The 16,900-nt window shown below is 43.4% G+C and overlaps 1 protein-coding gene across 1 annotated transcript in view; it reads right to left on the bottom strand.

The window, feature by feature from the left end:
* Positions 1-14,535, bottom strand: part of cfap58 (cilia and flagella associated protein 58) — a 19,477-nt gene extending 4,942 nt beyond the window's left edge. The window contains 15 exon segments of the mRNA XM_079651268.1: positions 1,706-1,810; positions 1,990-2,098; positions 6,824-7,047; positions 7,142-7,282; positions 7,954-8,100; positions 8,638-8,799; positions 8,897-9,088; positions 9,275-9,357; positions 9,626-9,785; positions 10,010-10,147; positions 11,653-11,847; positions 12,128-12,278; positions 12,376-12,524; positions 13,089-13,355; positions 14,123-14,535. Of these exon segments, the coding sequence (XP_079507394.1) occupies positions 1,706-1,810; positions 1,990-2,098; positions 6,824-7,047; positions 7,142-7,282; positions 7,954-8,100; positions 8,638-8,799; positions 8,897-9,088; positions 9,275-9,357; positions 9,626-9,785; positions 10,010-10,147; positions 11,653-11,847; positions 12,128-12,278; positions 12,376-12,524; positions 13,089-13,355; positions 14,123-14,128 (2,229 nt within the window). The 5' untranslated portion in view covers positions 14,129-14,535.
* Between the last annotated feature and the right edge of the window lie 2,365 nt (positions 14,536-16,900).

Raw genomic sequence — 16,900 nt, 5'->3', positions numbered from 1 at the left:
TCCTTACACACCAGGGATACATATTTATGTAGAAAAGTACATTTCACAATAAGTGACCTTTAAAAGATAGAATATAATACAGAGAAGCAATCAGTGTCCAAAGTCTTTCATTATAAGATTCAAGCAGCACATTTTTGATTTAATATATCTCACTTTCTTGACAGAATTAACCCTTGTGCCCTCCTCAGGCATTTTTGTACATTTTTTCTTTTTCCTTTGTGGCAAAAATGTACACGCCCATAAAAACTGCTATTAAATCATCCTACATCAATATTTTTTTTAACTTTTTTTCCATTAATCACTTGAACAACTTGTAACGTGCTCAAAACTACCAAACATTCAATAATTTTCAGGATTTTAACCCTTTAAAGGCCTGTTTAATTATTTGAATTATCTCACTATTTATGACAAAAAAACACAAAAAATGAATTATTTTCAATATAATAATTAGTAGAGGGATGGAACTTTGGTGGTTATTAGAGTCTTGGATGTGTCAAAGATTAGCAACAAAATTGATTTGACTGCATTATTATTTTTTACGTAGTGTCAGATACTACCTCTGGACACCTACGTGGCAAAAATGTACACGCCCATAATAACTGCTATTAAATCATCATACATCAATATTTGTTTCTAATAAGTAATGTCAGCATTTCATGTAGAAGAAAAGTAGTGATATTTGATATTTCTACTCTATTTCAACAGATTAAACAATTTTCCCACACACACACACACACACACACACACACACACACACGGAGAGGGAGGAGAGGTGTGTGCTGGTTGTGCACAGGCCTAAAAAATAGTTGTTCTATCACCTGAGAGAGCACCAGGTAACATGCTGCATGACCTGCTGGTATGCTGCTGGAAATGACACACACACACACACACACACACACACACACACACACACACACACACACACACACACACACACACACACACACACACACACACACACACACACACACACACACACACACACACACACCACTCTCGGGGCTCCCTGGTAGTCACACGGCTCCATAATATAACTGGCAAATATGTAAGAATTTCATGCATCGGCCTACAGTGGGAAAATTGTGTAATCTGTTGGAAAAGAGTAGAAATATCAAATATCACTACTTTTCTTCTAAATGAAATGCTGACATTACAAAATGCATGGTTTTATACTGCAATGGCAGTGAGATCAAAAAAATGTGGTATGAATGGAAGTCAATGAGGCATTTTTGAGATAAATGAAATAATTCAAATAATGAAACAGGCGTTTAAAGGGTTAAAATCCTGACAATGATTGAATGTTTGCTAGTTTTGAGCACGTTAGACGTTGTATATGTGATTCATGCAAAAAAATAGGAAAAAATGTTGATGTATGATGATTTAATAGCAGTTATTATGGGCGTGTACATTTTTGCCACGAAGGGGTCGAAAGGTTGAAAATTCGAGGAGGGCACAACAATAACTTGGGTGATGCATTTTTGTTATTGTAAACACATATCATGTGAAGACCAAAATAAACAATGGATGTACACAAAAAGTGTGTTTATCAAAGCTGGATGTATCTTCTTCCACCGTGGCACAGAACTTTGTTGTTGTCTTAAAACGACTCAAGTCAAATCAGCGAAAACACACTGTTGGACTAGCTGATGATTATGTTAAAAGTCCTTGACAATTATACACTGTACACACTGAGAAGACTGTTTACCTGTAGGAGGAGTTCATGTTCCTCCAGCTCTTGGGTCTTGGCGATCAGACGTTTCTGTAAAGACTGAATCTTCTGGATGAGTTCATATCTGCCGGGGTCGCTGCCCTGCAGGGGGGGATATTTGCAGGATGTTAACGGCCTGATGATTGGCTCTTCCATCATTGATATTCATTCTGCCTAAAGTTTGTGCATGCTCTGTCAGATAAACAAATAACGTAAATGTTCCCGTCACGTAGGGTCAGAGCTAAAGGGATCTTGGTTGAGGTTGGATAAGGAAAGTTCACCTCCAGCCGCCTCCATCGGTGAATGTTTATGGGTCTGAGCTGGTCCTCCAGGACGCTGTTCCTCGTCCTCTCTCTCAGCAGCTCCCTCTGCAGGTGGAACAGCTCTCGCCTGCAACACAACCACCCACTGCTACTTCACACAGTTCTCCACATGCAAGGAATACAGAAACAGTTCACTGGAAAGGGCGAGTTGAAGTACCTACAGGTTGATTGACAGGACAAGCTGAACTTTTGCTGAACATTGATTTGAATCATTTGAAAAGAGCATACTATGGTTTTGGAAGCTAGAAGTAAAAAAGAAGTCTTCCTACCTCTGACTCTGGATCTTTCTCATCTTTCTGATGCTTCTGCTCTAAACACTACGCTTTGTTGGTCACCTCGTCTTTCTTCATCCTGTCCTCCTTTAACAAAGGATTTTCTCAGAGCAGCTGACTGCCATCCTTTCATCTCCTCCACTGCTCCTGCCTTCTCTCTGTGTTATCTCAGGTCCTCTCTCAGGTCCTCTCTGTGTTACCTCAGGTCCTCTCTGTGTTACCTCAGGTCCTCACTCAGGTCCTCTCTGTGTTACCTCAGGTCCTCACTCAGGTCGTCCTCTCTGTGTTACCTCAGGTCCTCACTCAGGTCCTCCCTGTGTTACCTCAGGTCCTCTCTTTGTTACCTCAGGTCCTCTCTCAGGTCGTCTCTGTGTTACCTCAGGTCCTCTCTCAGGTCGTCCTCTCTGTGTTACCTCAGGTCCTCTCTCAGGTCGTCCTCTCTGTGTTACCTCAGGTCCTCACTCAGGTCCTCCCTGTGTTACCTCAGGTCCTCTTTTTGTTACCTCAGGTCCTCTCTCAGGTCCTCTCTGTGTTACCTCAGGTACTCTCTGTGTTACCTCAGGTCCTCACTCAGGTCCTCTCTGTGTTACCTCAGGTCCTCACTCAGGTCCTCCCTGTGTTACCTCAGGTCCTCTCTTTGTTACCTCAGGTCCTCTCTGTGTTACCTCAGGTCCTCACTCAGGTCCTCTCTGTGTTACCTCAGGTCCTCACTCAGGTCCTCCCTGTGTTACCTCAGGTCCTCTCTTTGTTACCTCAGGTCCTCTCTCAGGTCCTCTCTGTGTTACCTCAGGTCCTCACTCAGGTCGTCCTCTCTGTGTTACCTCAGGTCCTCACTCAGGTCCTCCCTGTGTTACCTCAGGTCCTCTCTTTGTTACCTCAGGTCCTCTCTCAGGTCCTCTCTGTGTTACCTCAGGTCCTCACTCAGGTCGTCCTCTCTGTGTTACCTCAGGTCCTCACTCAGGTCCTCTCTGTGTTACCTCAGGTCCTCTCTGTGTTACCTCAGGTCCTCTCTGTGTTACCTCAGGTCCTCTCTTTGTTACCTCAGGTCCTCTCTCAGGTCCTCTCTGTGTTACCTCAGGTCCTCTCTGTGTTACCTCAGGTCCTCACTCAGGTCGTCCTCTCTGTGTTACCTCAGGTCCTCACTCAGGTCCTCCCTGTGTTACCTCAGGTCCTCTCTTTGTTACCTCAGGTCCTCTCTGTGTTACCTCAGGTCCTCACTCAGGTCGTCCTCTCTGTGTTACCTCAGGTCCTCACTCAGGTCCTCTCTGTGTTACCTCAGGTCCTCTCTCATGTCCTCTCTGTGTTACCTCAGGTCCTCACTCAGGTCGTCCTCTCTGTGTTACCTCAGGTCCTCACTCAGGTCCTCCCTGTGTTACCTCAGGTCCTCTCTTTGTTACCTCAGGTCCTCTGTCAGGTCCTCTCTGTGTTACCTCAGGTCCTCTCTCAGGTCGTCCTCTCTGTGTTACCTCAGGTCCTCACTCAGGTCCTCCCTGTGTTACCTCAGGTCCTCTCTTTGTTACCTCAGGTCCTCTCTCAGGTCCTCTCTGTGTTACCTCAGGTCCTCTCTCAGGTCCTCTCTGTGTTACCTCAGGTCCTCTCTCAGGTCCTCTCTGTATTACCTCAGGTCCTCTCTCAGGTCCTCTCTGTGTTACCTCAGGTCCTCTCTCAGGTCCTCTCTGTGTTACCTCAGGTCCTCACTCAGGTCCTCTCTGTGTTACCTCAGGTCCTCTCTCAGGTCATCTCTGTGTTACCTCAGGCCCTCTCTGTTTTAGTTCAGGTCCTCTCTGTGTTACCTCAGGTCCTCTCTGTGTTACCTCAGGTCCTCTCTGTTTTAGTTCAGGTCCTCTCTGTGTTACCTCAGGCCCTCTCTGTTTTAGTTCAGGTCCTCTCTGTGTTACCTCAGGCCCTCTCTGTTTTAGTTCAGGTCCTCTCTCAGGTCCTCTCTGTGTTACCTCAGGTCCTCTCTCAGGTCCTCTCTGTGTTACCTCAGGTCCTCTCTGTTTTAGTTCAGGTCCTCTCTGTGTTACCTCAGGTCCTCTCTCAGGTCCTCCCTGTGTTACCTCAGGTCCTCTCTCAGGTCCTCTCTGGGTTACCTCAGGCCCTCTCTGTTTTAGTTCAGGTCCTCTATGGGTTACCTCAGGTCCTCTCTATGTTACCTCAGGTCCTCTCTCAGGTCCTCTCTGTGTTACCTCAGGTCCTCTCTGTTTTACCTCAGGTCCTCTCTCAGGTCCTCTCTGTGTTACCTCAGGTCCTCTCTGTGTTACCTCAGATCCTCTCTCAGGTCCTCTCTGTGTTACCTCAGGTCCTCTCTCAGGTCCTCTCTGTTTTACCTCAGGTCCTCTCTGTTTTAGTTCAGGTCCTCTCTGTGTTACCTCAGGTCCTCTCTCAGGTCCTCTCTGTTTTACCTCAGGTCCTCTCTCAGGTCCTCCCTGTGTTACCTCAGGTCCTCTCTTTGTTACCTCAGGTCCTCTCTCAGGTCCTCTCTGTGTTACCTCAGGTCCTCACTCAGGTCGTCCTCTCTGTGTTACCTCAGGTCCTCACTCAGGTCCTCTCTGTGTTACCTCAGGTCCTCTCTGTGTTACCTCAGGTCCTCTCTGTGTTACCTCAGGTCCTCTCTTTGTTACCTCAGGTCCTCTCTCAGGTCCTCTCTGTGTTACCTCAGGTCCTCTCTGTGTTACCTCAGGTCCTCACTCAGGTCGTCCTCTCTGTGTTACCTCAGGTCCTCACTCAGGTCCTCCCTGTGTTACCTCAGGTCCTCTCTTTGTTACCTCAGGTCCTCTCTGTGTTACCTCAGGTCCTCACTCAGGTCGTCCTCTCTGTGTTACCTCAGGTCCTCACTCAGGTCCTCTCTGTGTTACCTCAGGTCCTCTCTCAGGTCCTCTCTGTGTTACCTCAGGTCCTCACTCAGGTCGTCCTCTCTGTGTTACCTCAGGTCCTCACTCAGGTCCTCCCTGTGTTACCTCAGGTCCTCTCTTTGTTACCTCAGGTCCTCTGTCAGGTCCTCTCTGTGTTACCTCAGGTCCTCTCTCAGGTCGTCCTCTCTGTGTTACCTCAGGTCCTCACTCAGGTCCTCCCTGTGTTACCTCAGGTCCTCTCTTTGTTACCTCAGGTCCTCTCTCAGGTCCTCTCTGTGTCACCTCAGGTCCTCTCTCAGGTCCTCTCTGTGTTACCTCAGGTCCTCTCTCAGGTCCTCTCTGTATTACCTCAGGTCCTCTCTCAGGTCCTCTCTGTGTTACCTCAGGTCCTCTCTCAGGTCCTCTCTGTGTTACCTCAGGTCCTCACTCAGGTCCTCTCTGTGTTACCTCAGGTCCTCTCTCAGGTCATCTCTGTGTTACCTCAGGCCCTCTCTGTTTTAGTTCAGGTCCTCTCTGTGTTACCTCAGGTCCTCTCTGTGTTACCTCAGGTCCTCTCTGTTTTAGTTCAGGTCCTCTCTGTGTTACCTCAGGCCCTCTCTGTTTTAGTTCAGGTCCGCTCTGTGTTACCTCAGGCCCTCTCTGTTTTAGTTCAGGTCCTCTCTCAGGTCCTCTCTGTGTTACCTCAGGTCCTCTCTCAGGTCCTCTCTGTGTTACCTCAGGTCCTCTCTGTTTTAGTTCAGGTCCTCTCTGTGTTACCTCAGGTCCTCTCTCAGGTCCTCTCTGTGTTACCTCAGGTCCTCTCTCAGGTCCTCTCTGGGTTACCTCAGGCCCTCTCTGTTTTAGTTCAGGTCCTCTCTGTGTTACCTCAGGCCCTCTCTGTTTTAGTTCAGGTCCTCTCTCAGGTCCTCTCTGTGTTACCTCAGGTCCTCTCTCAGGTCCTCTCTGTGTTACCTCAGGTCCTCTCTGTTTTAGTTCAGGTCCTCTCTGTGTTACCTCAGGTCCTCTCTCAGGTCCTCTCTGTGTTACCTCAGGTCCTCTCTCAGGTCCTCTCTGGGTTACCTCAGGCCCTCTCTGTTTTAGTTCAGGTCCTCTCTCAGGTCCTCTCTGTGTTACCTCAGGTCCTCTCTCAGGTCCTCTCTGTGTTACCTCAGGTCCTCTCTGTTTTAGTTCAGGTCCTCTCTGTGTTACCTCAGGTCCTCTCTCAGGTCCTCTCTGTGTTACCTCAGGTCCTCTCTCAGGTCCTCTCTGGGTTACCTCAGGCCCTCTCTGTTTTAGTTCAGGTCCTCTATGGGTTACCTCAGGTCCTCTCTATGTTACCTCAGGTCCTCTCTCAGGTCCTCTCTGTGTTACCTCAGGTCCTCTCTGTTTTACCTCAGGTCCTCTCTCAGGTCCTCTCTGTGTTACCTCAGGTCCTCTCTGTGTTACCTCAGATCCTCTCTCAGGTCCTCTCTGTGTTACCTCAGGTCCTCTCTCAGGTCCTCTCTGTTTTACCTCAGGTCCTCTCTGTTTTAGTTCAGGTCCTCTCTGTGTTACCTCAGGTCCTCTCTCAGGTCCTCTCTGTTTTACCTCAGGTCCTCTCTCAGGTCCACTCTGTGTTACCTCAGGTCCTCTCTCAGGTCCTCTCTGTGTTACCTCAGGTCCTCTCTCAGGTCCTCTCTGTTTTACCTCAGGTCCTCTCTGTTGGGTAAAGTCTGGTCCAGGATACTCTTCTTGCGCCGGAGCCTTTTAATCTCCACCCTCAGCAGGCGTACGTCATCCATCCGCTGGTTGTAGTGGAAGTGTCCCTTGCTCAGGATGGATTGCTGGATCCTGATCTTCTCATACAGCAGTGCACGCTCATCGTTGCGGTGCAGCAACTGTTTGACCAGGTTGTCTCGCTCTCGGATCACCTTGAGTGAAGTTTGGTCAACAAATAATCAGATATATATATATATCTCTTTTATCATTCTGTACTTCCTCTTGTTCAACTTCATCTCTCTATACCTGTCCCAGTTGTTTCTTCTGCTGGATCTGCTCAGCATCAGCGTCGGCTATAATCTTCTGGAGTTTGAGCTGCTCTACTTTCTGACTGTCCACACGCTGCTTTGTTTCTTCGAGCAGGAGCTTCATGAGCTGCAGTTCCCCCTGCAGCAGGACACAGAGATATGCACACATAAATACAAATAATGACAATGTGAGTGTGTGTGTGTGTCTCAGCATTGATTCTCTTATTGTTTAGCGGTCTTTTGAAAGCTGTTTAGCCCTGCCGGACTCTGGTTAGGGACTGCTCTGTAGGCACACATCAAAATGCTCACAGCAGCGTGGACAAGCTAGCTGTGGGACGTCTCTGTCTGTTTTTGTTTACACAGTGCACCTGTCTGTGCCATTATATCACTTGTTATAAAAAAGAGGATGTGTGTCTTTGTGTGTTAAACTCTTTGAATGTTATGGTACAGCGGCTCAGAGCAGCGAATAAGAAGCCGCACTTTCAATGAAAATGCCTGTATATTTGTCAGCCAGTCTGCACTTTGAATTTGAACACAAGCACATCCTGGACTGGCTTTGCATTGGTGAATATAAATGAAGCACACATTTTCCTGGCAATGTAGAGTGAAGGTAGCCCTAAAAAAGAGAAAACTATGACTTGGGTTGATGAGTAATTTAATAGTTCCAAGTGCTACTGGACAAGGCAACTCTCATAACTTACATGCGGGGAACTATGCATTTGGCAGAGGCTTTTGTTGATCACATTTGAAATGATGGTGAGGAACTCCAAAGCCTCCCTCACTATGAACCAATGAGGCAGGATGCAGTACCTTCAGGGTCTCGTTATCCTTCTCTAAGCGCTTGTGTTCCTGCTGATCCTTTGTGAGGGCGAGCTCCTTCCCAGTAATCTCGTCTCTCAATCGGGTGACCTGGTTATCCATGGTCTTCATCTTCCTCTTCATCTCTGCTATCTCCTCCTGAGGCCCAGACACAGTGAATTTTGAAGGGAGGAAACAAAGGGTGATAATATATTATAAAAACATTTACTGTGGTGTAAAACTAGTTGTGAGGAGGTTTCGCCATCTTTGCATACTAGAAAATACAGAATATAAACACGAGGAACGACAGAGTAAAAACTGTACGTCCAAGTCATTGGAGCAATATGTACTCATGAAAGAATCTCAAGGTTATGACTTCTTCCATTTCCTAGTAACTAGCTGATGCACTGGCTACCTCACACTTTATATGAATAATAAAAAGAAACACTTGAAGGATAGTGAATGAACTGCTTTTTAAGTTTTAATATTGGCCTCTCTTTCACACACACACTCAGGCAGAGATGCAAGAGTTGGCCAGACCATCCTGAGAACCTTGGGGTCAATGTCTTGGACACTTTGTGAGTTGGACAGTAGGAGCCAGCGATGAAAGCCCCACATAGTGATCAGCAGACCCCCTGCTCTACATCTTGTGATAACTGACCCCTGCTCTACATCCAATCAGCAGTGTGTTAGTACCTGAGCCTCGATGAGGTTTTTGCTGTAGAGGTTCCGTTCAGACACCACAGACTCCAGCAGGTTCTCTTGCTGTTTCAGCTTGCACTCTGCCTCAGTGACCTTCTTCCTCCAATCAAATATCTCCATCTCTCTCACTTCCACGTCATCTACTTTTTGTTGCACCTGTGAAATGTAGAACAGTTGATGTCAGGCCTCAGAACAATACATATCTTTAAATCATTGTTTAATATAAAAAATTAATCCAAATAGTGAATGCAACCTTCTGCATGAGGCTGCTGGTCTCGTTGATGTTGCGGTCGCGCTCCTTCTCCAGCTGTTGGATGATCTTACGCTGCTTCTGGGCCTCCAGGCGGAATCCACTGATCTCGTGTTCCAGCGTCTTCTTGTCCTGCTCCAGCAGCTTCACCAGGCTCTGCTGCTTCTCAGTGGAGAGTGCAGCTTTGATCATGTTCTATGGAATGCGATCACAGAGGAATACAGGACCATGAGGAAATTATGAGGGAAAATGTAGATTAATAAATAGCCCGTGAGTTACTTTTACACTAGTTGCTGCTGTTCTCTACTGACCAAGATCAATATTTAAAATAACATAACAGTCCATATACAGCATCCTCTTCCTGTGAGGTTCTCTTCATACCTTATTTAAGATGTCTCTCTCTCGAACAAGCTCATCTATGGCTTTTCTGTAACTTTCCACCTGCTTCTGGGAGGATTCAAGATCTGTGGAAGGAAAAAGAAAGACTTGATGCCCCAAGTCAACAGTGTAGGACATTTTCATCATAACTAATTCTCTTTCATGAGCGTGGCGCTATCTTGAAACATGTTATGTAAATTAGCCTGTCTTACGTCTTTGAGAAGTCTGAATAAAATAAGGCAGGGCAAAAAGAAGACTTTAATGTGCGAATGAAATTGATTGATGTCCAGTTTATTGTACAGAACAGGAATTGTAAAGGAGAAACAATAAAGAATGTCCCGATCCATACTGTACCTTTCTCCAGAGCAGCAATCTGAGCCCTCAGCGTCTCCCTCTGCACCTCCACATCAGACTTCTGATCCTCCATCTGGTGGAACTTCTTCTGGATGGTTTCTCTCATCTTTGTTTGTTTGGCCATCTCCTGACGCATCTGATTTACCTCGTCTTCTCTTATCTGAAAGGTGGGGGGGGAGTCATATGAAGCATTACACAGAGGTTGGGTGTTACCTGATTGACATGTAGGTATTCATGAATATATTCTCCACTACTGCAGATCTGAGCATTTTTTTTATTTTAGGCCTACACACTATAGCCCCGCATCTACTCTGATTCTGTCACTAAATGCTTTGTGTGTGTCTGTCTGTGTGTGTCTGTGTGTGTCCGTGGCCCAACATTTACCTTTAGCTCGTTGGCGTTCTGCTGATTCTCCAGGGAGAGATGCTGTTTGGCTGCAGAGAGCTGCTCACTGTCCTGCAGCAGCTTGTTGTTCTTCAGCTGCATCTGCTCCAGATCCTTAGAGGAGCGCTCATTCAACATCTGTCACAGTCAGGGAGGGAGGCAGGTGAGGTACCACTGCGTGTGTATGTGAAATAATGTGTGTGTGAGGGTCTGTGTGTGTACATATATTTGTATGTATAACATTATTTTATATACCACACAATTACGTGCACTTTGGTTTTAAATGGTTTTGGGGGCGGCAGTAGCTCAGTCTGTAGGGACTTGGGTAGAGGGTCCCCTGTTTTAATCCTTATAATGGACCAAGTATGGAGAGTGGACTGGTTCTTTGAGAGGTGTCAGCTCCTCCTGGGCACTGCCAATAAGTCCTTGAGCAAGGCACCAGATCCCACACTGCTCGATTAGTGCTGTACAAAAGCTGTCCACTCCTAATACTAGGATTGGTTGAATACAGAGACTGAACTTCACTGTGTGTGTGGTGCTGTGTACTTGTACCTGTGTGTGACGATTAAAGAGGAATTCAAATCATCCATTCCTTTTCCACAATGCTGTTGTTAACCATACAGAATGATAGCAGTTTCCTGGTGTGACCTTTTCTCTTGTTGAAGAGTACATATTAGATTGGAGGTTCGTATAACAGCTTACTGATCTGGGCTTTGGTTACTATACTGTAAACTCTTTATGTGTGTCTACAAGAACACTTGTAGACAAATTATGATAGAACTTCAGGAAAGAGACCATAGGTTTGTTTTTAATCAATAGTATGAATTCAACTACAGACAACCCAATCTCACGGCATTTCGTGTTAAAGTTACAAAATGGATCTATTGATTCGTGTTCACCAACACCATTTCTAAAATCGTTCTGACACAGAACGATTTTAGAAGCAATGTATTTCTATTGGTAGTATGTTTCGTGCCTGCACCAAATAATAACAAATTAGAAGGAAAAAAAAGTTTAAAAAATACAGATTTCAGTATTCTGAGGCTCTGAGCCCCATTTCTTTTCCTCACGGACGGCAAAAAAAGTCAGACATTATACGATTTAAAATAAAAACAATAATCGTGGCTTGATATTGATTAAGAAAATGTTTTTATGAACCACACAGCTTCCGGTCTTCCAAGACCGGACCGAACAAAAAGACGTGGTGCAGGCACGAAACATACTACCAATAAAAATACATTGCTTTTATCGTATCGTTTAATCGTTCCGTGCGACACAAAAAAAAGGGGAAAATCGTGTTGGTGAACACGAATCAATAGATTACATTTGTTTTGTGACTATAACATGCCGTGAGACTGGGTTGCTACAGAAGCCCTGAGGGGCAATGTGGACAAAAGTTTGGGGAAGAAATGTGAGCCAGACCTTAAGCTTATCATACCATTCATTTATTATACTTTCTTACTCTTACAAGAGAAATATCTCAAATTACCGAGTTATTAGATTTAGTTTTTTTAACCAGAGCTAAATTAATATACGTGTGAGTGTATTTCGGGCCTAAAAAATAACGGAGTGAAGAACTGAAATTCCCCACGGGGATTAAAAAAGGTGATCTTAATGTTAGTCATGGTCCCTCTCCTGCTCACCTTCAGCTCTCTGAGTTGCTGCTCCAGTCTCTGCTGCTCCTCTTTGGCTCTCTGGCCCTGAACGTTCAGAGCTTTAATCTCCCCCAGCTTGGCCTCCATATCCACCTGTAGCTGTTTCACCTCCTTATCCAGCTTTTCCTTCAGCCTCATCTCCCGGGAAATCTCATTCTGCTGTACCTGGAGCTCCTGCTGAAGCTGGATTTGAACACAAACAACAAGTTACAGCTATATTAAAGTTATTTAATTCATAAGTACCCCTGTGTTTTGCTCTCACAGTACATAAGGTCATCTACTCACTCATTGATGTAAAATGTCAAATTTAGCAGATAATCTAATTTCTCATTAACGTCTCTTCTTCTGTTTCCTCTTTAATAAGATCATTTACACCTTTGGTTGTCTCTTCAGTGGTCTTTATTAAATCTAACATGAAGTACATTAGAGGTCTGCCGTAGAGAGTAGTTTGCATCTTACTTACCTGAGATATATTCTCTGAGGCTTCTTCTCGTCGCCCCTCCATCTCCTGCTCCACAGTGATGGCTTTGTTTAGTTTTCCTCTCAGAGCCTCCACAGTTGTCAGAAGTTCATCCCTCTCCACAGTCAACTCCTCGTTTATCTTTAAAAGATCACTGGAAAACACGCATTACAGTTGGCTCCATGCATTTGACCTTGAGTATGTCAACAGCAATTAGTTTAGACTGGGGGAAATTGGGTGAAATGGCTCACGTCTGCTCTTGGTCCAGAGAGATGTTAGTTTGTTGTTCAGCCGTTTGCATTAGGTTGGAAACGTCTTCTTTTAAAGTCCTGATGGTCTCTTTGTCCTTACTCTCTTTAGCATGAGCAGCATCGACCATTTTCCAAGCTTTGTCCAGCTCCTTCAGTGTGAGAAGGACAACTTCAGTAAATGGTTGATTTACTTTGAGGAGAACAGAGGTAACAAATGATAAAAGTTCACCCACATGATAAAAACAATAAAAACGTCTATACACAGGCAGTTCTATGGGGGGGCAACGGTGGCCAGTGTCCCTGTAACAATGAGCTTTGACCCACCCTGTGGCCCTGCTCCAAATAAGAGTTTATAATGATAAGTCCATTTTAGGTAGTGTTTTGCTGTAACTAGCAGAAGTGAACTGGAATTCATTTTGTTTTACATAATGCCATTTAATACAATTGTAACTACTGAAACTAATTATGTTTCTGAAAAAAATATGTAATGTTTTTTTTGATGGGTTATGACTCTATACAAAACAAAAAATGTTGAACACTGTCTTTGTCTCTTTTGTCCCACACTAAATGTGCCTCTCATATAGTAACTGCCCCCCCCAGTCAAATCGGTATAGAACCGCCACAGCTTCTTTACCAAACACAAAATCCTCCAAAGTCAGATCAGTGGACTGCATAACTATACTGTAGCATCTGATGCTCTGGCAGCCCTTTACCCTCTTCAGGGATGTGATGGTGGTCTCATCGTCCTGGGACAGCTTCAGAGCGGCTGCCACGTTAGTGGATGTGGACACAACTTCTGCATTCAGCTCCCTGCATTTGGACATCAGCCTCTTCTCATTCTCACGGGACTTCTTCAGAGCATTGATGAGCTTCTCGTACTCCCCTCTGACCTTGTCCATGCTCTCGTCGCCCACCACCTCACTGAGGACTATGTGGAACTCCTCCAAGGACTCAAACATGTCCTCTGCTGCTCCCGACTCCTGGAAATGCAGAAAAGCCACAGACAGGGAGTTTAACAAGCTAGAAAGTAACTAACAGTAATTGAGTATATGTAACTAAGTACATCAAGTAACATACTTTTTGTTTAACTATTTCTACTCTACTTATATTGTATTTCTTCTCAACTGCATTTAAAAGGGAAATAATTAATTGTATTCTACTTATTTCACAGCTTTAGTCAGATTGAGATTTAGCATTAAAAACAATGTGATACACTTTTAACACATTGCATCTCTCAAGATTAAACTATTGTAATAACTGTTTAGGTACAAAAAATGTAATCATCCAATTTATTACAAAACCATTAGGAAAGAAAGACCTTAACATGAATAATGTGAATCATAGCAGAAACATTCAATGTAGAATGCAGAGTACTTTTAGCTTACGTTTGATACTTTAATGCAAGACTTCTAATAGAGTGAGAGAGTATTTTGACATTAATATATTGGTACTTTTACTTAAGTAGAGAAATCTGATACATCTTCCAGCGCTAAAGTTACTTTATCTTAAATAGTGGTAATACAGTTGGTATTTGTATTTGACCATGTAAGAAGCAGAATGTAATATGCCTACAGACAGCATTAGTGCAATTAATGTTAGCAACCATGCTAAATTCACTTTCCAAGCCGTGTATGACGTCAGGTTAGGCTAACTTTCTACTCTTTACCTTGTGCTAAATGTATTTTTGCGTCAATATTAAGTTGTCTTGTAAACATTCGTAAATGCAACCCTGTGTAAGAGTTCTTACCTCCATTACATCAAATGAAAAGTCAAAATATATGTGAATCCATACAGGGTGGCGTTATCACGAGAAGTGTTGACGGTTGCTAAGCGACCGTAGGTCTCGCGACAGGAGGAGCCGCTGGTCTGCGGGACTTTGTGAGATCACAACATGTACTGCGCGAGAGGTGGGCATTAAAACGGAATGGAACTCAGTTTCAAAAAGTATTTCTACCCAGGACACGCGCCACGGAGAAAGAGTGACACAAGACCCACTTAAATTACAAGTAATAGGTAAAAGTTCACAGAATGTTACCGTAATAAAAGAAATATCTGCCAAAGTTCTAACTAAATACAAATACATTAGAAACATATCAGTTCATTGTATGCGCGTTCAACACAATTTCAGTTTGTTTGTCTGGTTTTGATTCATCAACTATCCTGTCAATTAATTTCCTCCCTCAAGGCTCGTGCGATCAGCTCATTCTCTCATTAGCCCACATAATATCAGTGGTCTAAGGTTAGAATATTGTAGCTAACATATTAGGCACACTACTCAAATTAACTTATTCTTTAAAAACATAATTAATAAGGAGGAAATACAAACTAACTGTAAATATTAAAATATATATATATTTGAAATAACACAGTTGTTTTTATTTTTTCTTTGTTCTACTTTACTATGTAGCTGTGTATCACTGTTGTTAAAGAGTTTGTATGTAAACAATGTATGATGTTTTGTTCATTACTGAATACTCGAGACAGGGTTTCGTTCTCTCGGCCATAACAGCAGGGGTATAAACTGTATATAAAGAAGTGTTCAGCCCTATTTTCAATATTTCCAAATTTCTTCAGCATCTGCCTCTAACTTGTTGGTAAAGGTAAGTGACTCTTTACCTTTTTCAGATTCATTTAGCAAGTGTTAAGTGTGTTTCAAACTGTTTGGTAATCAAACAGCGCCACCTAACGCCGCAGTGTCCTCGGTGCTATCATTTAGGGAGCTAACATGTATCTACCATTAATGCAATTTGACTGTATAAGAAGCTAACATTATGTTATATGACAATCATGTTTCTTGCCACCAAATGTTGTTTATTTATTAAAGTTAAAAACGTACTTCTTAATACTGCTGTTAAACTATAGCTTATTCAGATTAATTGAATAAGTGTTAAATGTAGTTAAGTTAGATAGTTTTAACTGTCAGCGCCAGCTGACATGTAGTAACCTAGGTTTTAGCTTAGTTAGCTAGCAATAATCTACCAATGCCTTTGAATCGTGTAGAAAATACTCTCTCCCTGTCCACTCACACACTGCCAGCTGTGTGGAAGCAAGCTCTTGTATCGCTCCTTTTGAAAGCTGGTGATCCCACTGAGTTGAATAACTATCGACCCAAATCTTTCTGTGTTATCAAAGATTCTTGAGTCCCTAGTTTCTGCTCAGCTAAAGCTTTTTTTAAATTCACACAACATCCTTAACCCTATGCAATCTGGATTCAGATCATAGCACAGTACTGTGACTGCCAGTCTGAAAGTCTTAGACGATATTAAGGCTGCTTTGGATAAGAAATATGTTTGTGGTGCATTGCTTATTGACTTAGCCAAAGCATTTGACACTGTAGATCACCACATTGTCTAAAAGCAGGGGTGCCCAACCTTTTTTGAACCGAGAGCTACTTTTAAAGTTGCCATTCTGCCGAGATCTACCAGTCAGAGAGTCGTAGCCATTACTACCGGGTAAATACACACTTCTACTTGTAACTGACCTTCGTACGATGAATACTTCATAAAATACTGCAGATCCTTTATCTTACCTCTTTCTAATCTACACGTATTTAACTGAAGCTGCACAACAGTGTTGTTAATACATAGTTGGAGTTTATTCACACGTCACATACTACAGTGGGTAATGTTTTCGATAAACATGGAACAGTGCTGCTGCCACACATGACACAGGGAAAAAAGAAAATACTCTGAACCCTTTCTTTGCCATTATTAAAAATAGTGTTGCTACAAAAGTATAAATTAGGCTTACTAATAAGACAACTCAGATCTGAAGCTACACAGGAATCTGCTGCTACAGTGCAATAAAAAAGACAAAATTAATAGAATCAAACCCTTTTTTTGTTACATTTTAGTAGAGTATAAAAAGAAATTCCTTTTCAAATAGGATGCAAGCAACACTAGTTTCTTAACCTGAATTGATAATAGACTATAATCAATTTAAACAGAACAGATCTTAATGTTTGCATTCTTATACCATTTTGTACAATAATTAAAATGAATAAGTTCAAACAAACTAAAATGTACAGCTGATTAATATAACGGTATCTAACTTGAGTGTTTATTATATCTAAAACCTGTTGAAATGCTACTGTTATTTTTACTGTCCCCCAAAAGCGTGTCGGCAGACTCCAGGAATGCTTGTCACAACTTGGCCGTCTTTAAAAGACTTCACGTGTTTCGCAAGAACGTGACTGACACGATAAGATGCTATGGTAGCAGCCTTGCTCTTGTTGTTTGGACAGGTGAAAATGGACTGCCGTGCATTTAGCTGTCCTCTCAGGCCCCTCTCCTTTTGGGAGCGTAGGGCAGAATTAGGGGGGAATTCCGTCTCGTAGCGTTTGTGCACTGTTTTGAAATGCCGCTCCTAAATTACCCTTCTTCGATAAAGCCACGCTCGCATTGCAGATGAGACAGATGGACTTTGAATTGGAATAGATAAAAAAATAATCATCCTCTCACTCTGATTGAAAATTATATATTTTGGGCTTTTTTGCTTCTGCCATACTTGCGGTCTTGTGTGTGTG

This window comes from Notothenia rossii (genome assembly GCF_949606895.1).
Source record: "Notothenia rossii genome assembly, chromosome: 9".
NCBI classification, from domain to species: domain Eukaryota; kingdom Metazoa; phylum Chordata; class Actinopteri; order Perciformes; family Nototheniidae; genus Notothenia; species Notothenia rossii.
Note: the sequence above shows the minus strand (reverse complement) of the source record. Positions and strands in the feature narration are given on the sequence as shown.